The following is a 20641-nucleotide window of genomic DNA, read 5'->3' on the forward strand; positions in this document are numbered from 1 at the left end:
CCGTCGCGCTAGCGATCGACCAGGTAAATCTAGCGACGAATTTGGCGCTTTGGTACTCCGTGACCGGACTGTACCGCCTGTACCATCTCCCCTTCTGCTCTATTCTGACCCTCTCCCTCTCCCCTCGCGGACGGCGGCGGCGGCGGCGGCAGCACCCCCACCCCCACCCCCTCAGACCTTCTGGCCCTCCCTGCGTTCTCCCTCCGACGGGACTCATTTCTCCAGCCGAGGGACGCCTATGGTGTACCCCCCCCCCCCCGCTCGGATAGTGATAAGGGTCCGGTTCGAAGTTTCGGATTTGTAAGTACTTTGATCCTCGGCCCGTCCATTTCGCAATGTGTCCCTGCCCTTACTCCCGCCTCCCGCCTGCTGGATCTGCCCTTGGAAATATGCATAATGAACACGAACCGGAACCCCATTCACCCCATTCTTCCCTCCCCACATGCACCCCACGCTTTGCCCCTCGCAGCCCTCGTAGTCGTAGCCCTTGCAGCCCTCCACTTTTCACCCTCCTTCCCCCCTTCCCTCGCCGCGAGGGGCTTGGGGTGGCCAGGTCCCGGGGTCCCGGGTTGTCCTGGTGATGGGGTGTACGCGGTGTCGGAGTGCCCCCACCCCCTTCCCCCGGGGGCTACCACCACCAGCACCAAGCACCACCCACTACCCCTCCCTCCCTCCTGTCCATGGAACACAATGGAACTTTCCAAAGCCGGCGCCAACGCCCCCCCCCCCTCTGCCAAGTTGAGCGCCAGAGGGAAGCACTTGTATGCACTAAAGTCCCGTCGGTTCCCTCATTGCCCCCGCTATCCGCTATACCACCCCACATTTACACTCCAGAAAAAATCTGCAGCCTAGGTATTTTACTCATAATTTGTGAACGGGGAATTCTGTATGAAAGGATTTGTTGTTGTTTTTTTTGGGGGGGGGGGCAATAGGGCAAGTACAGTTATCCGTGCCTTTTTATTTTTCTCCCAACAAGCATTAAATAACACATTTTGCTTAGGTAATGCGTCGGAAATGTGGTGCTTATTGGGCACATCTTGATGCGCACGGCCGCGTTTAATGCACATTAATGTGCACGGGCGCTACTAGGGTAACGGTGTCGTGTAAATAACCTGCCAACAATGGCGCTTTCACTATTCTCAGGATTCTCTGTCGGTGTTGACGAGTGACGTCGCTTCCTCATCCGGTTTAGTTTTACACGCAACCACACGCCCCGTCTCCCGTCTGCAGTCCACGACATAGTTTCGCCATATTTGTTATTTTGTTTTTTGTGCCGGCAAACAATTATTTCTCGGACTTCACGCGCTGTGCGTGTAGATTGATGGCGGATCCTGTTTTAGTCTGAGTGAGTTTCTTTGTGGTCTCGAAAAAGTCCTTTATAAAGACTGCGTTACTGTTACGTGCGTTACATGCAGAGCCGCTTGCCATTCGTTTTTTATAATGGTCATATTGATCCCTCGGATGCCCTTGGTTACTTGTTATTAGTTAGAACTGAATATCTCTGTTGCATTGAGTGGTGCGCTTCTGAAATGTCTAGCGATTGTTACAATTACTGTACGGTTGCCATTGTTGAGGTTATGTGGCGATCTGTCGCCTTCCAAACGGTTTTCGGTTTTAACCCAGACTGTTTCTTCTAGGTATTTTGAAAGTCGAGCTTCGAGATGTCACGACACCGGGACGGTCCATCCGACTGTAAAGTCTACGTTGGAGATCTAGGTAAGCTCAGATGTACTTGGTGAAACGGTCCAGTACATGCCCATTTCTGTCAGTCTAGTGGAAGACTGCATGATGATAAGATGTAATGAGTTCATTTGCAAAGAGATGAGTTGTGATGCCTAACATGCCAACCATTACTACACTGTATGTATTTTTCATTTTTACAGGATCGTCTGCTTCCAAAGCAGATATTGAAGATGCATTCTCCTACTATGGGACACTGCGAAATGTGTGGGTTGCTCGGAACCCACCGGGATTTGCCTTTGTGGAATTTGAAGATGCTAGGGATGCAGATGATGCTGTTAGAGGCCTTGATGGGAGGTACGTGTTTTGGTGAGCGAACTTCTCATATCTATTCCACTGAGATTTTACCTAATTTAAGATTTTATTGCTAGGATGGTCTGTGGACGGCGTGTAAGAGTGGAACCTTCCTGTGGGACAAGAACAGGTCGCTTTGGTGGATTTGGCCCCCCATCCCGCAGCAGAAGTCGTCCTTTCCATCCTGAAGATCGCTGCTATGAATGTGGTGATAGAGGCCACTATGCCAGAGATTGTTCTCGCTTCCGCAAGGGAAGCAAAAGGTATGTTTATATTAACATTTTATCTTTTTACAACAGACATGGAGAGCAGCAATTTTCTATTCATCTGGCAGCAAATTAACTTTGCTGATTACCTGATCATCTCTCAGTTGAAATGTTTGGATCAGTTCTTTTAGTGTTTGCATTTTCGAAGTGGGCAGTGGCTGTTTGCATAGCTTGTATGGGCCTGAATTTTTATCATTTCTTCAGTTAAATACATATTTAACTATAGTTTAGGTCAGTTTCTTTATAACAGTCCTTAAAATATAGAGGGAAAAGGGGGGTGGGAGTGATTGAACAAAGATATGCATAGGTATTCTTAGAATCATAATCAATGTGGTTTTTCTTATGCTTCTGGTGTTGGAAGTTGTTACTGTGTGCAAATATCACATCTTATTGAACTTGATGAAAAGTTTCTGTGGCGGGCAAGTTTACCTTTCCACCAATCATCTATCTCCTTTCAGAATCTCTCAGAAAGGTCGCTCACAAAAGTGGGGGCACTTATCAAATAATCTATCGGGCCACAAGAGCCACATTTTTGGTCCTCTGTGCCTTCCTGATTGTTTTGGGCATTGTAGCAAATCTACTCAAACTGAAACTAGAGAACTAATCTGCCTACCTGGTTTTTAAAACAGCAGAAGTATAGTGCTGATAATTAGTGCTGGCATTGATTGAATGTCTTCCTAACATTTTTGTAGGAAATACGGCTGACCGTAGAGATTCGTTCTTCACTGACAAAACATGAACACTTCTCCAAGTTTTGTGGCATGGTGGGCCTTTCTCAGCACCCGCCACTGCCTCAATCCGATCGAGCTACGCCCGACTTAAACTGATTAGACAAGCTCCTCGTTTCTGCACTGCGTGCTGGACAACGAGATGCAATCTATCATGCCGAGTTCGGTTTGGCTAGTTCCTTCTTGCCCCTTGCCCAACACTGCTCCAGTGCTCATCGAGTCGCCCTTCAAGTCAAACTACAAGTTGATCTTCGAGTAACTCTTCAGATCGTCTCATCTAGATGTCATTTGATCTTGCACTCAATGAAGCAAGCAAGCAAGCAAGCCAGCATGCACGCACCCACGACTTGTTGATTCTACGTATCCATTCGTCGAGTCATTGCTCAAGTCATGAGTGAGTGCTGTATCTAAAATATTAACTTGCATAGATTAGGTGTGCTGGTTACTTAATTCTACAGTCATCTTGATTACTGGGAATAATGATTTCTTTCAAATGTTGCCCCTGTAATTCCAGGCAACATTCGTCAAAATTTTAAATAATGAATCACTTAATCACCATGGCTGAAACTTCCCTTGCATGCTGGTCTAATGAACTGGTAATTTTCCGAGATCCTCTCAAGTTTACTCAGTTTTATGCAGGCGTGATAATTTTGATGAAGTGTAGGTTTTGTGCTGCACCTTGCAAGTATGAAAGGTTACAGTGACTCCTAACTACTGTACTCACATCAAAATTTTATCTTAGTGCATGTAAATAAATTGCAAGGTGCACCACATTTAACTTGGCATTAGTTTTCCTCTTCAATAACAGGATTGGTATTGTTCTGCAGACTTTTGTTTTGTCTCATCTTTGCTGTTGAAGTCATTTTCTTGATTCTCTCTAACTATGCAGATTGCTCCATTTTCTCTTACTCATTTTCTTCTCTTCCTAGAAAGAAGAAAATGTTAGATGGAAGTAAAATTAGTTAATGGAAGCTCACATATCCTGTATTTTCAAGGTGGTCGTTGGATTTTATGGGGGATTACAAATATAAATAGTTTCTAGTCAGTGTCTGTTTTTGTTGGTACTGTTTTATTGTTTTGTAGCTGGAATGCTCATTCATTCATGCATGAGTAAAAACTAGTAATTTGTTTTGGGGATGAAGAAAGTATTACCTTTCTCAACCATTATGCAGTTAAGCATGATCTAAATAATCAAATGATTAAATTAAATTTAAAGGGGCCCTTTTTGTCAATATATGGCATGCATTCATGAGTTTTAGGATTCCGGTACTGTTCCATCAGAAAGAGGAGATTCATGATAAGCTATTTGCATGCAGCCCCTACTTACAGGAGGGAGGGAGGCCTTTCTACACAAAGCATTTTAGGTTACATGCTCTTGATTTCTCAATAACTCATGCTGTGGGGCTATTAATGCAGACTATTGTTTCTTGTTTTCTTTTTCCTGCAGTGAGCTTTTAAGCTTGCCATTGAGTGGTATAAGAGCTAAGAAGAGCACTTCTGCTTTCTGAAGCTTTGTATTGCTTAGAGTCTAATCTGACAGTTCCACTTACGCCTAACATTCGACATTAGATAAGAATCAATAAAAATTCAGGTGGAAGATCCCGTATTGCCACTAATTGCATTAACATTGCCTCTCTGCACATTGCTTTATGTTTGCGGCTCTTAGTGGCTGATAGCCTTTAAAGTCCTGGTAGCCACCTCCGGAATGTCAGAATGGGACAGGACATTCATGCTAAGAAATGTTGCAAGCCTGCTCAGCAGGCTTGCACCACTTCCTCCATGTAAATCGAATATGCCCTATATTGTTTCCTGGTTACTTATACCAGCATCTGTTTTTACTTTTTTGACAGGTCAAGATCCCGATCTCGCGACCGGCGCTCTCGTTCCCGCAGCGATTCGCGGTCGAGGTCCCGCTCCCGCTCCCGAAGGCGTTCCCGGTCGAAGTCGAGGAACATGAAGCGATCACGGTCTCGCTCCCGCTCTGGCATCAACCGTAGCAAGCGTTCACGCTCACGCTCTATCTCCCGCAACAAGAAGAGAGATCGCTCTGTTTCTAGGAGTCGTTCCAGGTCTAAGTCGAGGTCCAAATCTCGTTCTCGTTCTCCTGCTTTGAAGAAAAGTCGTTCAAGGTCCCATTCCAAATCTAAAGATGCATCCAAGTCTAAATCCAAGTCTAAATCAAGGTCGAAGTCCCGTTCCAAATCCAGATCAAAGTCCCGTTCTAAATCCAGATCAAAGTCCCGATCCAAGTCTAGATCGAAATCTAGATCCAAGTCTCGGTCCAAGTCCAGATCTCGTTCCAGGTCCAAGTCAGAGTAAGTACGCTTGACCAGACAAACATTTTGGTTCCCTGCTATCAGTTCTAAAACTGCAAAACATTGTTTCAGAACAAAGGCTGACGAGTCTCCTAAGAAGGAAAATGGAAATGCTGAATGAAACCCTCATGTGATAGTGAGCAAGACTTGTCCTTTGTTTTGTTTTAAATGTTAGAGTTCTTGCACTCACTGTTATGTTTTGAATCATGTGAAGCAAAAATGTTTTTTAAAAGCACAGAAGTTTTCTTTAGTCTGTGAGATGCAGTCAGATGTTGTATTTTCGTATACAATTTCCCAGACAGAATTTAGTTTGAGAGTCTGTCATTTACCTATGATTGTGCAATATTATTGAGCATGTAAATCTTTTTCATGTTTTCATGTGTGTATGCTTGTGTGTGTGTGTCTGTGTGCGCATGTGTGAGAGACTTAATGTAAGTGGGTATTGTAAAATACATACTACAAACAGTGTTACTGTGCAAATTGATTTGACAATTGAAATGAATATAATTGAGTTCATACCAATTTATTGATTATTTTTTTAAAAAATTTCATTGCATCTACAATCACAGTGACCTCATCAAATTTTGTCAAAAAGTGGAAAATAAGAAGCTTGGTCTTAAAATTCATACTGCAGTAAACAATTTAACAATTATGGAGCATAATCAGTGCCACAGGCACCATAGTAGATGAAAAGTTTCAAGTACACTATGCATTGAGTGGTTAAAACTACAAAAAAAAACACATAATTTATACCCTTAACATATCAATACTTTTACGTACTCTCTCTCCCGACAGTTTTTGACAACATGGCTCACAACTTAGAAAAACACTTTTTTTCTCATTAAAATTGCAGCAAATCATTTAAAAAATAATAATTTATCAACAGTAAAGTTACGTACACTTACGTAAAAGAAAACAGTTCCCCGTAAGAGGCTACTTAAGGAACATTAAAACTCTTCTCTTAGTATTTCTTTGGCATGAGGCAAAATGACTTTGATGAATTATCAATTCATTACAGTAATTTCTATTATTGACTTAGCTATCAAGCACATTGAAGTCAAAGATAGATCATACATTCAAAAATTGGTGTCCAGTTTATAAAGCAATTTGAGCAGAGACCAAAAGATACCCTTGCGACACAAGCTCAGAAATAACATACAGTAGTGAAGAAATTGTACTTGTAGCCATTCAATTTCAAAGGAAGAGTGCACAATTCAAGAAACTCTCTTTGGAAGAGTAAGACAACATACTACCTTCACATTCAGCTCCAGAGTAAAGATGACCGTTGAGAACCCAAATAATTCTTAACAATCCAACAAGAAAAACATAATATATAAATAAGTCATACATAACATTATACCTACATGGTATAAATTAATTATATTTGAACAACAAGACATAGAGTAACTAAGCAAATTATGAATTAATTTGAGTGTGTTTTGTCTGTTTTTTAGATTGTTTGATTATTAAACCTGCTATGTTGAGGAGAAACATAGACAAAGACAATCCATACATAAGAACTTATGCACTTAAAAAAGTAGCCCATAGTCCTCAGCAATGCATATCAACTAGAAAAGTTAGAATCAGAGCCGCCCCCCCCCTCCCGCCTTCCCCCTGTTTATGTCCCTAAACATTGATAAACATTGATATAAATTTTTTTTGTTTTGGAAAGTCAGTTCCTTTCCATAAAGATGGACTGAGTGAAAGACATTACGGGTTCAGAGTAGTAATCTCATTTTTAAATTATTATTTTTTTTTTGCATGAGCAAGTCTAAAGTATTGAGCTACAGCTTAGAAAAGGTTAATTTTTCAATCTATAGGACGTCTTCACAACTTCTGCTAAACAAAACTTTTTTCTTTGAAGGATTCTACTTAAACAATAAAAGGAAAAGGAAAAAAAATGCTTGCTTTTGGCTTTTACATTGGAACATACATAGCACAAATACCTACATCAATAAAGCTTCGAGATCGAATTATTATCCTAACATGAATACAGGGACAGGTCTACAAAAACTTTTATCATTGTAGCTTCTTGGCATATCCTAAAATGATCTCCACAATCAAGAAGGGTTCCTTTTTTAACTCTTGATCAGCAAGACCTGCTATGCATAAAATAGTCCTAAATATTAACAATAATATGCACATAGTATCACAAGAAAATGTACAAAAAAAAAAATTACTTGATACAATTTTTTTTAGTTGAAAACATTTGGAAAGCACTTTGGTGCGTCACATACTGTGTGCGATGAACATCAAATAAACATGTATTTTGCCATTAACATAAATACTAATTACCTATATGTATTTACAAGTATTGTCAGCATAATCTTACTTAAAACTGTAAAGCACTAAAACATCAATTGATACTTAAAAGGCCACCTACCTCCCACTCTGTTATCACTACAAACACACAAAGCCATAAATATCACATTTAAGTCAATATGTATTTATCACTCTAAATATATAGAGTGTACCTAAAAATTGTCATTTTAATAAAAATATAATGAAGATTACGTAAACATTGATGATTGAAACTAGGAAAACTTTAGCACGCACACTTGATGTTTGGCATCTGCCACTCTACACTTAAAGAGAATTGAAACGTTTAATCTGAGATGCTATTATAAAAGGTCACTTGGCAACAAAAGTAATCCAACTCAAGATCTAGAATTCTTTTGGTCCCATTTTTTTCTATCTTGAGTAAGAGCTGAAAAACAAAGCATCTATAGCAGCATGTTAAGTGTCACAATTGGAGAGATGATGTGTGACCAACATATTTCAGAATATTTCAAAAGATTTTTCAGATTTTTGCAGTGTGATGCAGAAATTTATTCCCCATGGCATTAAAAACCATAGATGTCTGCAGAGACTTCATTTATAAACAATGTTTTCTACCTCACATAACAATTTCCTCCAGCAATTTAACTACTATTTTCTGATAAAATAAAGCATTCTGATTGCAGTAGTAAGCAGATGTGTGTTGAGAAGATCTAGAATTCCAGACATTACTTCTAAACAACTTGACTGAGCACTATTCAGCAATGAAAAATAAAAACAGCCTTGTATTTATGAGCATCCAAGTGAGCATTGCTCAGCAAAACCAATTTGATCTTGTTCCAACTTAAATAAAATATAGGACCTACCTTTAAATTCACTTTCATCACTCTACAGGAGTATGCAAATCACTTATTGTGGAGTTATGCCTGGTTTTTCTACATCCCTCACGGTCACTAATTAAGGCATCTTTCGATTGATGAAGCGCATTCATTTTGTCAAAGTCAATTGATGAATATGCTGGTGTGTTTTCATGGGGAGACTCGGGATGAGCACCTGTGGGTGTGAGGCTTGAGGCAGGTGATAGTTCATTCAAGTCTAATAGGGCATAAGTAACCTGAGGAGCTGTGGAGCAATCATCAACATCATCTAAGAGACTTGAGTTAAGGGGGGAAACTTCATCAATGGATGGTCCAATTGGACACTTTTCAATCTGGTTTCCCCGTGACAGTCTACTGTCATTTATGCTTGTAGATTCTTTAGGAACATAAGGCATATGTACTCCGCGTACGGGTGGATGAATAATTGAAATTCCTTTGGGAGGAACATTTCCATAACCTGGAACAATATTCTGATACAAGTGGTCCCGTGATCCTTCCCCATTGCTGTCAAGGGCTTCTCCATTGCATGTTCCACCATTGTGATCCATCCAGTGTGATATATGCTCTTGGTCTCTTGAAATCCCCAGATTCATGTAGGTTGTGGAAGATGCAAGGATTGGTGGAGATATTTCATTGTTTTCAGGGAGTTGCACAACTGCAAATTCATAATTTGAATGAGGCTGATTGTTGTTACTATCATCTTCTGGTTCTTCTGGGGAAAGGGGAATATTTTCGGTACTTGAAGGACCTTTTCCATTGGTTAGAGTTTCTGGGACACTAATTATAGGTTCAGCTCCTGATGCAGGGGGTGATATTGGTGGTGGACTCACAGGACCACTGCTGTGGATGCTGTCTGTATGTCCATTCGCCAAAGGTTGCTGGCGATTACCAGCATTTCTTGGTTGGGTGGGCTCTAAGGGGTCAGGAGTAGGGGCATTTTCTTCAAATTGAGCTTGAAGATAACTGAGTAATTGTTCTGCCCTGTGACAGCGAAATGCATAGAAACCATGCCCTGAGGGTCAAAGAAAAAATCTCAAAATAAATACTTAAGCGAGGACACATTTTGAACCACCTAGAAACTGATGTAACAAACCTGTAGGAGCTCTTCGGCCAGATTCAAAACTAAAGAGCTCTGAATCTGCGCCGTATCGACGCAAACTTTTCAGTGGCCAAACAGTTGGAGCTTTATGCTTTTGATGAAGTATCAATTCTGTTTCGGTTACTTCCAACCTGCCGAAACATATCTTATTTCCATCTCCATCAACATTTGCAACCTGTGATGGGTAAGGATTAAAATGAAAAAGGTTTGAAGACATCAAGCAGTAAATACACAATTAACATGAAAAACTGTATGCAGCATTCACCTCATAGATATTTGGTAAGGATTTTTTGCTGGGAACACAACCCATTACAAATGGTCACGAGAGGACCTGTTGACAAAAACCTACACATAAATAAAAAATACTTGCAACCTTATCAAATAATAGGAAAAGCTTGGTCAAGATTATACAACTAGAACTATGGTGCAAAACAATGTGTAAATGATATTGTTCTTTCAAAATGTTCTCAAACATTTAACAAAGTAAGATCTTGGTTCACAGCATCAGCGTTTGGTCCAAAGGTTAAATGTCAGTGTTACTATTGCAAACAAATAAATTGCTGTTACACAATGTTTAGAAGTTTTTCATCCCAAATAAAATAAAAATTTGTACATGAATTATCGCTGGCAAAAAACTACACAGCAATAGTCCACTAAATGAGATGTTCAACTTTGTATCATCATCCTGGACCAAAGGCATGAAAGATTGGTTTAAGATCAACATCCCGAGATAACTTACCAGCTAAGTTTGAGTTAAGTGACGGGAGCTAGAATTAGAATGAAGACAAAATGAGGTAGTAGGAAAGAGGCGTTTCTTTCACTCATTCCTGACATCACAGCGTATGACGCATCATCCCAATTTGTTTGCTTGCTTGACACCTAACTCCACAACATGTCCTCTCTTTTCCGAAGCCGCACCCGAATGTTCCGAAAAGAAAGGAGTGGAACGATCAAAAATAACACGGTGAAGGAAAAGTTAATGGAAGAATTAAGAGGGTGAAGGAACAGAAAGAAAATAAGTTGCAACGCAAAGACTTTTACAACATGTCAACATGAAATTTCCAGCAGCAGCAGAACACTTTTCGAAGATGTGGTGTGCCTGTGCCTGAACCAATAGCCTACATTGATCAAGCTATGAAAAATTCAATTGTGAGAGCATATTATACAGGGAAAATATTTAAGACGTAAGACTTAAAACTTGTCAAGATTTACGTTTATAGCTTCAGTGATAATTTTTCTTTATTATTTCAGTTCGTTCATCTTGCTGAATGAGTAATGAGCGGATATCCTCAGTTGTTTTCCTCTGTCTTCATCTCAATTTCTCATATCCTCCTTAACTCGTCCCCTCCTTGCACAACACATCCTGGACTGGACAAACAGTTGTTGTTGTTTTCCCTTTCTCTTTGTGCGACATGGAGCCTTGCGTCGAGTAGTGTGGTTGTTGATATTCTAGTAATTTCACGAGTGCACGTGCTTCAAAGGAATTCCTTCAGTGTCTTTCGACATGGATACTTATCTTCTGAACAACAATCGGTAAGGTTTTGAGGATTTTGCGTGTGAAAAGTGCACTGAGCTGGTGCCAAGGAACAGCTGACCTTAGCCCAAACAGTTTCCCTTGTTGACTTTGTTTGTTATTTCTATAGTATGATGTATTCCACCATTTCTTTGATTGTTTTATGTTGCTGTTGTGGTGCAACTGATGTCTTTAAAATTTCATTACTGAATGTGCATGTTTTCCTTGTCAGCTACAAAGCTTCAAACATGTTCATTGACATCCCGATGTCCTCATTTTATTTTTTGAATCAAAATTCGAATGGTTTGACCATTCTTGAATTACATACTTTGAATGCTGAGGAAAATTTATAATAAATTCCTGTTCAATATCCTGTACTGGAAGCTAGCTAACATATCATGCAATTACTTATGAAAAGGTTATCGCCACTTATTACTGACACATTTTCACCATCTCATAATCGTGCTGTTTCATCCTTACATTTGTGGTGTCCTCTCTTCATCTTTGGTTATTAATCAAGTATTAATATTTTGTCTGTCACATAGTTGTATTTGGATCTATCAAGATCTAATCTGAGGGTACCATATGCTCAATATCCAATATTTTGCCGTTCCAAAACATGTAATAATTTTACAATTTACTGAAAGTCCTTTTATAATTAGGTTTAATTTTAAGCCAACTCTTAAACGTATTAACAGCCTTATAAGCTGATTAAATGTTTGTGACCCATGGCCATATGGATAGTCATGTCATCATTGAGGTGTTAATAGAATATCTTGCATGTGAGATGTTTCAAAATCCTGTAAGTTTTTACTATATGATTCCCCAGTCAGGCTTGAAACGAGGAATGGGACAGAAAAAGAATTGAGAGGGTGGATCCTATGGGTCCGGTCTGTTTTGTCCAAGGTAAAGGTGCAATGTGTCATCTTATGTAACAGTAGCCAATGATAGTGCCAGGGCTCGGCACTAAATACATGGAGGAGAGATGGAGGGGAGAGGAAGGAAACTACGCTTTAGGGAAGCAACATTAAAACGGTTTTGTCATTCCAGGGGAAAAGTAAGGAGTTCCACGAATTGCGCTCAATCAGCGCGTAACTGCGTCTCCAGTTCACAAAGAGTGTGGGAAATTTTGATTAAAATTGTATATACAATCGCCAAATGTTTTTGAAAAAGAGGGGAGGGCAGAGGAGGGAGAGACTCGATGACGACGCGCGAGCGGGTCCGGTCCCGGAGTATGTAATTGGGATCCACAGGAGGACACTTTCACATCGGGTCGGACAAGTTCCATCAGGGCTGTTAGGCGGGCACACTCGCTTCGTCCGCGTGCCGAGCTGGTTGGCGGAGGGTAGGGGAGGGGGGCTGGGGAATGCTGAAGGAGGATAATTTTTCGGAATATGCGATGCGAGGGGATTTGTCCGACTGTCCCTTATCTTACCACCCGAAATCATCACACCCCTGCAGAATTCCTTGAAAGACCTGCACACATAGGCGCGAATAATGTCCTGTTTTCGCGCGCCGCCCACTCCACTGCACTCGAAGCCCCAAGTCCTTCCCCAGATAGCAGCGGTGACCGTAGGACCCGAGCACGGTGTAGAGTCTCTCTTTACCGTGGACCCGCGGATCCGCTTAGGCCCGGTCCGGCGGCGCCCCTCGGCGACAGCGCCCGCCTTCTTAGCCCGTTGCGGAGCGGAGATGAAACGCCGTAGTACGGCTTGTTTGGGCCTCCCTTCAAACACGGATGCTAATTTAAGACACCCCCCCCCCCCCGACTCTGCCCACCCCGCCCGCTGCACCACCACCACCGCTGCGGAGCGGGCTGAGCGCCTGTTGGCTGTGGGGTAGGCAGCTGGTGGGGCCGCAGCGCACGGCTGTGTTACAGGCGGGCCTACCGCCCAGGCGCCCTGCTGTCACACGCACCTGCACTGCACGCGCGGGAGGGGGGGGGGCGGGGCTTCCGAAAACGCCTTCTATAACTGGCCTACAGAGGGCGAAGGGCGTGGTGGAAGAACGTTTTCCTGGAGCTCCCGAATACCCCTGCGGGAGGAGCGCCTGTGGGGTAGGCAGCTTGTCGGGCCGCAGCGCACGGCTGTGTTGCAGACGGGCCTACCGCCCAGGCGCCCTACTGCCACACGCATCTGCACGCACGGGAGTGGGAGCTCCCGAAAGCGCCTTCTATAACCTATCTACAGAGGGTTAGGGGTGGGGGTGGAGGAACGTTTTCCGGGAGCTCCCGAATACCCCCCTCCGGGAGGAGCGCCTGTGGGGTAGGCAGCTTGTCGGGCCGCAGCGCACGGATGTTTTGCAGGCGGGCCTACCGCCCAGGCGCCCTGTTGCTACGAGTGCCTGCACCTGCATGCGATGCGCTGCACGCTGCTACCTACATGCCTGCCCCAGGTGGCCTCCCTCCCATGGATCTTTTTATTGTTCGGTTTTCGTGTGAACTCGATCGCGAACGGTGTCGTCTCGGGTGTCGTCACCGACGAGCGGCCAGTGAGTAACCCGCATCTGGCGGCCGTTGTCGCTCGGGGACCCTTGCTGAGCTTCTCATTCTCTATCTCTCTCTCTTTTCATCCCACTCCCTCCTCCCTCTCTCTCTCTCTCTCTCCGTCCCGCTCGCTCGTTGTCCTCCTCCCTCTGCGTGGCATGACGCATGCGGCCCGTCCTGCTATCATGCTGTCCAAAGTCCACCTGGGCCGTGGGGCTGCTGCTGCTGCTGCTGCACAGTGCTGCGCAAGGCGGCATGGAAGTCGAGACGGCTCGCTAAATCATAGAGACCAGCATACTTGACCGCAGCACTTGATTTTTTAAAATATTTTTTAAAAATATAATTGAGCGGAATCTCCCTTTCTATCTCTTCTCACACCCTTAACTCTCTCTTTCTTCTCACAGCCTTACTCTCTCTCTTCTCACACTCATTTTCTGTTTTCGGTCCCTCTTTCTCCTCCTCTCAGTCCCTCTCCGTCTTCTCAGCCCCCCCCTCCCTCCCCACGGTCTTCTTCCCCCGACACGCGGATGTTCGGCGCAGAGACTTCCCCATGGCGACTTGTTGTGGTGCTGCCCAATGCCGATCGAGTCTGACTGGCGCGTGGGGTCGCCTCGCCACGCGCTGCACCTCTCCGCGTCACCGTAAACACCAAGTAAACACCCTGTTATTGGTGTTTACGGCGATTATTATCGAATAAAACGCGCGCAAACATGTGGTGTTGTATTGATAGGGGGGGGGGTAATTCGTTGCTGGGAATCGTCATTGACTCGCTTCAGTGAAGGTATCCAAAAGACTGGTGAATTAGGGGGGGGGGGGTCATCTTACACACGGTAGCGTACTAGAAAAATGAATAGAGACGGACTGTGATGAGCCCGGGGCCGGGCTGATGAGCCCCCGGTCTCACGTCTCCCCGGCATGGTGGCGTCGCGTCTCCTTTCGGGAGGTCACTCGCTGGGTCACGCTCTGGCCCCGCCCCAATAATCCCCGTTCCGTCTGCCGTACGTTTTGCCGACCTTTCATTTTTTCGCGGACCACACAGCGGGGCGTGGAGGGCCGGGGCGCGGTATTTGACGATAGCGCGTCCTCGTCGGTCGCTGCCGGGCCGGAGGTCGCACGGTCGCACGTGACCAGGACCATACACGCCATTGTTAAGCGAGCGGGAGGGCAAGACTATAAGCGGCTGGAGGAGGCATTCCAAAGGCATGCCGTGCACGGGCACGGGCATCGCTGGAGTGATGTGCCTCGTCTAAAAAAGAGAGACGGAAGTGTTCCGAAACCAGCACTCAAATAAAAGAGGGCAACCAAAGCAAGCGTCGCGCTCTTCCACTTTGCAAGTTCAAGAGAAACGAAATTGAGAGCGCTTCGCTCGATATGCGCGTGAATCCTCATTTGCAGTTACAGTTAATTTTTATTTTTTTGTTCAACAACAAAAGTTTTGCTGACACAGTGCTGCTCCCTCGTAGCTCTTTAACATTTTCTGCGGTGGCCAAATATTTGCCGCTAATTACCAATAATTAGAAGGCTCATTTGGGCAGCGACAGACACACCCTCAAAGACTGAGTTCTTTGACCAAAGTACATTGTACTTGATCTTTAATTTTTCAAGTGCATACGTTTTGATTCAAGTGAGATACACTTGAAAAATCGAGGATTACGTATACAATGTTCGTACTTGATCCAAGAACTCAGTTTTTCGGGTGCAGGCGTAAAGATATCACGTGACAGCAGGCCCTTTGACAAAATTAGACGTACGTAGAATAAAAGTGGCGTATTGTAACGAGAGCCGTGCATAATGAGGTCACGGGGTCACACGGGGTCGTATTAAGCGAAGCCCGGCCTTAATATGCGGACCTGTTGCTGTTGTTGTTTATTGTTGTTATTTTCGGTCGGATCGGTCGCGCGGTTCCTCTCCTTTGCCTTGCTCCGCTGTGCTCCCCAGTCGCGCGGGTATGATGACCGACGACCCCCTCCGCGCTGTCTAGCGTGGGGAGGTCAGCGCCGAAAAAAAAGTGAAACAACGAATGCGGGGTGTTTGGTGGGGCGCCAGCTCGTTCGACTTAACGTAATTGCACCTCTCGTTAGACACCCCCCTCCCCCCCTCAGCACACACGCACACACACTCTCACGGCGCATGTGGATCCGGCGGGTTGATGACACGGAATGGGAGTCATGATACCGTCGTACCGTCGTCAGTCCCCGCGCCCCCCGCTGCGTTTTGGTCGGCGGAAACAACCTTTCTGTCTCACATGGATGTAAAAGCACCACGATATTGTGTATTTGTTTTTATTTACGGTCGACCAGTTTAGGCGTTAAGACAAAAGTATTACTTGGGAGGCCTACCTGTGCCGTTCATTCTTCTGGTCATACAGGATGCAGGCCTGCGGAGGGGTTGCATATTCGCACGGGGTCATGAGGCGCCTCGGTAAGCGACGATAGGCAAGCCCGCCCACACGCCTGCATCCGGTACAGTATAATCAGACGAATATGAACGGCGCCGATGGGCCACCCTCCCTGTAACAGGTGAGGCACTAAACCGATAACACCTTTTAAAGGTCTGACAGCACCCTTGCGTGCCGCCGACGCCTGCAGGCAGGTGCAGCCTCAAGCGCAGTGGGTGCCCCCGCAGGGAAGTCCTCCCCCCTCCCCTCCACTCGTTCTGAGCCCGCCCCTGCCCCTGCGGCTTGTCAACAATCACGCGCTCATGCAGTGCAGCAGCCGCGGGCAGGTGCAGCCTCGGGTGCAGCTTCAGGTGCAGCCGCAGCCGGTGCCCCCGCAGGGAAGTCCCCCCCCCCTTCGTCCTGGGCCCGCCCCTTCCCCTGCGGCTTGCCAATCACGCGCTCATGCAGTGCAGCAGCCGCTCGGCAGCCGCGGCCCGTCGGCGTTGACCTCGGCCGCCCGTCGGCGTGCCCCGGTCGCCCCCCGGCCGCCCCGGCAGCCCTGGCTGCGTGCAGCGCGGTGGCGCGCCCTGGCGGCCGCTGTCGGCGGCGCGGCCCCGCGGGCCTACGGGACGGGACGGCAGCGGCGCTTCAGTCAGTCAGCGTGCGGGAGCGCACCGCGGTAGAGCGTCGCGTGTGTCAGCGAGTGTGTGTGTGTTTGTGTGTATGCGAGGGAGCGAGCGGGGGAGTCTTCCTAGTGAACATGAAGCTCGACGGGGGCGTGGACGTGGCCGGCGGGGATGCTGACGGACTGTTGTCGTCTGGTCGCAGGAAGTCGTCGACGGTGAAGGTGACCATCACCCCGTCGCAGCCCAGGACGCTGTCGCACCTGCCCAAGCGGCCGCCCGTGGACATCGCCTTCTCGGACCTGACGTACTCCGTGACCGAGGGCCGCAAGAAGAGTAAGTACTGCAGCCTTTCCACTTTCATTTTATAATTTTAGTCGTACTACACTATGAGTTCTTCCTCTTTTACTTCGCGCTTCAAAGCAAAAATCGAAAATGCTCCATTTATGTATGTAATTAATTGTAATTAAGCTGCTTAACGCAAACTGTACGCATTATTTTGTTTTGAAAATGAGACCTGTATCAGTTTCAATGGATTTCGCGTCATTATAAATGGATCTGAGGTCTTCAGGAAGAGTCAATCGAAATTATTTCGCCGCAATCAGAAACTCCTGTATGCCAAAAGAGGCAGAAAAAAAAGCGCAGGCGCCTGGTAGTAGCAGTGCTGGTTGCTACGCCTCACTTTGTTTTTCTTTCCCCTCTGCCATGAACCGACCGCGAAGACTAGTTGCTCGCATGCGCGCGCGCGTGTGTGTGTGAGAACGTGCGAGAGAGACAGAGAGAGGCTCTACAGGTCAGGGAGTGTCAGAGGCCAAACTAAGTCGTCTGCACGACGTTGTCCGTTTTTTTTCCCTCTGTTTTTTTCCCTCGGGCTCGAAGCGATAGAGATTATGGTATGGGAGTTCCGCGACGTCGTCGGTCGGGTGGAAGAGGAGGGGGGGGGGGGGGCAATCCGGGTCGAACGCTATCAACGGAGTCTCGTATGGATCGCACTTTCCGTGACGTAGTTGTGGAACGTTTCGGACAACAATAATATTGATGGCCGCCGCATAACATGATCGTTTCTGGAAGAGTTAAATCATTAACGAGAGGGGGGAGAGGAAGGGGGGGGCGTCGTCCATGAGTAAGACTCGTTTCGTCGATCTTGGAACCGGCAATTATAGTAATGATAAGGAAGGCGACGCCGCTGCGTGGTTGGGCTGGGTTTTGAACAGGCGGGTCACCGTCGTCGCCGGGCTGGCGCGGCCGCGGGGGAAGTACCAAAGCACCTCCACGACGTCGGGGAGCTCGGGCTCCTCGGCCACCGTCGTCGCAGTTGAGTTGCTCCTGTGTATACTCCACGCCGGCGTCCTTGTCTTCTCCGCGTCACGCACCGCCCGCCCCAGTCTCTCTCTTTCTCTCTCTCTCTCTCTTTCTCTCACTCACACACTCACACACACACACATATATTCACTCCGATCGCTTCGCCGCGAGCAAACAGCCCGGCTAATGAGATGGGTCACCCGCCGGCTCGACGAGACACTGTCAAACAGTAAGAGGGGGGCAGAAAAAACGCAGAATGTGTGCGGCGATAGAGGAAAAAGACGACTTTGAGGCGAGCTGTGTAGCCAATCGGGTTTGATTAAACGTTTTATTTTTGGCCTTTATGGATCAGAATCGCGAGAGGCATTTGGGTTCGCGGCTGCGGCGCGCAGCCGGTTCGCGGCGTGTCTCCCCCCCCCCCCCAATCTAAAGCGCCGACACCGGGTACAGTGTAATCGAGCAGAGTACAGAAGGGGGGCAAAGGCCGCGGGCGGCGGGCGCAGAGTGTTGTCTGTGTGCTGAGGTGAAGAGCGCGGCGTTCAGTCGCAGTCGCGGCCAATTACTTCACTCACTCCCACAAAACAGCAGCGCTCCACGCGGAACGCTCTCTCAAAGTGCCACATGTGTTACAAAACCGACTCATTTGCGTCATTTTACAATTTGCCGAGCGGAGCACTTTCTTGGCCTGCCGCCGCGGCCGGGCAGCCACAATCACACTAAATTACAAAAAAGCGTGGTGCAGCAGCAGGAGTGGCATGGCACCTGCTGTGCTGGAGCGCGGTGCAGCAGCATGAGTGGAGCGCGGTGCAGCAGCTGGAGTGGCACCCGCCCGCGCCCGCGTCAAGCAATGATGAGTAAGGCGGTCCGTTTCACTGGTAGTGCCATTAGTATTCGGCGCATCCTAGTGCCGAGGCGGAGCCTGGACAGGGCCGGTGCGGGCTGACGTCACACGGCCGGGGGGCCCGGCTAGCTCGAGGAAGTCCTGGCCCGGGGCGGGGGGTGCCCGCCTGTGGCCGACACCTCTAGAGGCAGTGCCTGTTATCATTGCGCACCAGAGGCCTCATAATCCTGGAAAGGCCCGCAGCAAGTCTACACTCGCTGTCTGCGACCCCCCCCCCCCTCCGACTCCTACTAAAGTACTCACTGTAAGTCGCTGTAGTACTGCCACAACACGAGGGCGTGCGACTCACCCGCGGGCTGGACTGCCCGCCCCTTGTGACGGGCTCTGATGTCGCGCATTCTGGCGTGGCAACGCTGCGTGCCGATCGGCCAGCCGACCCCCGGCCGATGCGATACGCCGGGCCTGGCCAGCCGGGGCGATACCAGAGTCGCGGGGCCCGCGGCCGACCAGCCAGCCAGCCAGCCGTGGGAAAGGCAGAACACAAGGCAGCCGCGTTCGACCCGCCGCCGACAACCCGAGCTCGAGCAGCAGAGCAGCAGTCCAGCCAGCAGCATGCAGCTAGCTTTCTTTCGCAGAACTTCGCTCCTAATAACCTTAGCAGCTCGTCGCGACATATCGCGCGGAGGAGGCTGGCGCGCGCCGGGGCAGAAGCGCGGCGGTTCGCTCGCACCGGCTAACTCAACCCGCGCTCGCTTCGGGCGCGAATCGCGATTCTCACCTGCCCACTTTTGGTCCCATTTCTCTTTGCCTCGCACTGCCAACCAAACTGCCCTTGCACCTTTTACGATATGCCCTGCCACGCACCGCCCCGCCCCTACCACTCCCCACCACGCCCCGCACCGTACCGCCCCGCCACGCTTCACTTCCTTCTTGCAGTAAAAGCTGTCGCGTGGCGATAACAGTCGCGAGTCGCTGGGCGGGCGGGACAGAGAGTTTGCAGGGCCTGCTGCAAGTCGTTGCAAGAATACAAGGACGTTTGGTGCTCCAAAGCGGTTTGATTTTTACTTTATTTCGCGAGCCGCGCCACAATCTAAACACACTGTACCCGCGCATCGCCGCCCGCCCCGCACCGCCCCGCCCGCACAAAGGTCGCGGCCGTGCAACGTGCCTTGTCGCTGCCTTGTCGCCCATGTCGCTCCTCTTGCTCTCCCACCTCCTCGTTCTCGTTCTCGTGCGTCACCGGCGCGCCGCCGCCCCGGAGCCGTGTGGACGTTGTTCATCGCCACACTCATCAGCCGCGCGCCGCGCCGCGCATCAGCGGCGACGAAAGGAGAAATAAAATAATAAGCCGGCCTCATGAAGTGTCGATTTGAGCCGGAGGCGTGTTTCTTTCGCGAATCATATCCATCTTTATAAAGTAAAATCAAATGATCAGACTCATCAAATAATCAACTTTTAAAAGACGCTACAAGAAACGGAATATAAGAGCTGACAGACGCTATAGGCGCTATGACGGTGACGTTTATAATTGATTGAAAGCGTTTTTGCTGTGCGTGAAGCGACGGCGGCGGCCCATCTCGGGGCCGTGCGTGCAGATCACCGCGGTGCGCGCTTGCACATCGGCGGCGGGCCCAGGGTGGGTTGGAAAAGGGTAAGGGGGGGGGGGCACCGCGGGCTATAAACAGCATAAGCACGCTGCTTGTCCGTCTGCCTACTGTCTCTGCGGCAGGATGGATGTGGCGCGCGTCCTGACCCCGCGCGGCCCTCCCGGCCCGGTATGGACCCGCGCGTGCCAACAAGAGAGGTCGCCGCGGAACGACAACCCCTTCCCCACAAAGGAGGGAGAAATAGAAAAGGCAGCGCTTCCCTAAACGCACTGGATGTAGTACAGAGTACCCCCCCC

At 47.7% G+C, this 20641-nt stretch overlaps 3 protein-coding genes across 5 annotated transcripts in view; 2 read left to right on the forward strand and 1 right to left on the reverse strand.

Moving 5' to 3' along the window:
• Nucleotides 1-4: 4 nt before the first annotated feature.
• On the forward strand, nt 5-5865 carry LOC113213017 (serine/arginine-rich splicing factor 7). Of its 2 annotated transcripts, none has more exons than XM_052266507.1 (6): nt 5-23; nt 1638-1716; nt 1884-2037; nt 2112-2297; nt 4879-5343; nt 5416-5865. In XM_052266507.1, exons 2-6 carry the CDS (start codon nt 1662-1664, stop codon nt 5462-5464), a joined length of 909 nt encoding a protein of 302 aa, XP_052122467.1. In that variant the 5' UTR covers nt 5-23; nt 1638-1661; the 3' UTR covers nt 5465-5865. The 2 variants fall into 2 exon arrangements, with proteins under 2 accessions (XP_052122467.1, XP_026287709.2); XM_026431924.2 differs by lacking the exon at nt 5-23 and adding an exon at nt 1178-1345.
• Nucleotides 5851-10722, reverse strand: LOC113213015 (uncharacterized). Of its 2 annotated transcripts, none has more exons than XM_052266505.1 (4): nt 10337-10722; nt 9863-9942; nt 9592-9772; nt 5851-9510 (listed from the first exon to the last, which is right to left on the reverse strand). In XM_052266505.1, exons 2-4 carry the CDS (start codon nt 9905-9907, stop codon nt 8504-8506), a joined length of 1233 nt encoding a protein of 410 aa, XP_052122465.1. In that variant the 5' UTR covers nt 9908-9942; nt 10337-10722; the 3' UTR covers nt 5851-8503. The 2 variants fall into 2 exon arrangements, with proteins under 2 accessions (XP_052122465.1, XP_026287707.1); XM_026431922.2 differs by having other exon boundaries at nt 9863-9928; nt 10337-10721.
• A 243-nt stretch (nt 10723-10965) lies between these two features.
• LOC113213013 (ATP-binding cassette sub-family G member 1) overlaps nt 10966-20641 on the forward strand; it is a gene marked incomplete in the record, with an annotated part of 35752 nt that continues 26076 nt past the window's right edge. Inside the window, 2 exon segments of the mRNA XM_052266495.1 lie at nt 10966-11130; nt 16801-16931. Of these exon segments, the coding sequence (XP_052122455.1) occupies nt 11102-11130; nt 16801-16931 (160 nt within the window).

Source organism: Frankliniella occidentalis, unplaced genomic scaffold (genome assembly GCF_000697945.3).
Source record: "Frankliniella occidentalis isolate FOCC.00 unplaced genomic scaffold, Focc_3.1 Scaffold39, whole genome shotgun sequence".
NCBI classification, from domain to species: Eukaryota; Metazoa; Arthropoda; class Insecta; order Thysanoptera; family Thripidae; genus Frankliniella; species Frankliniella occidentalis.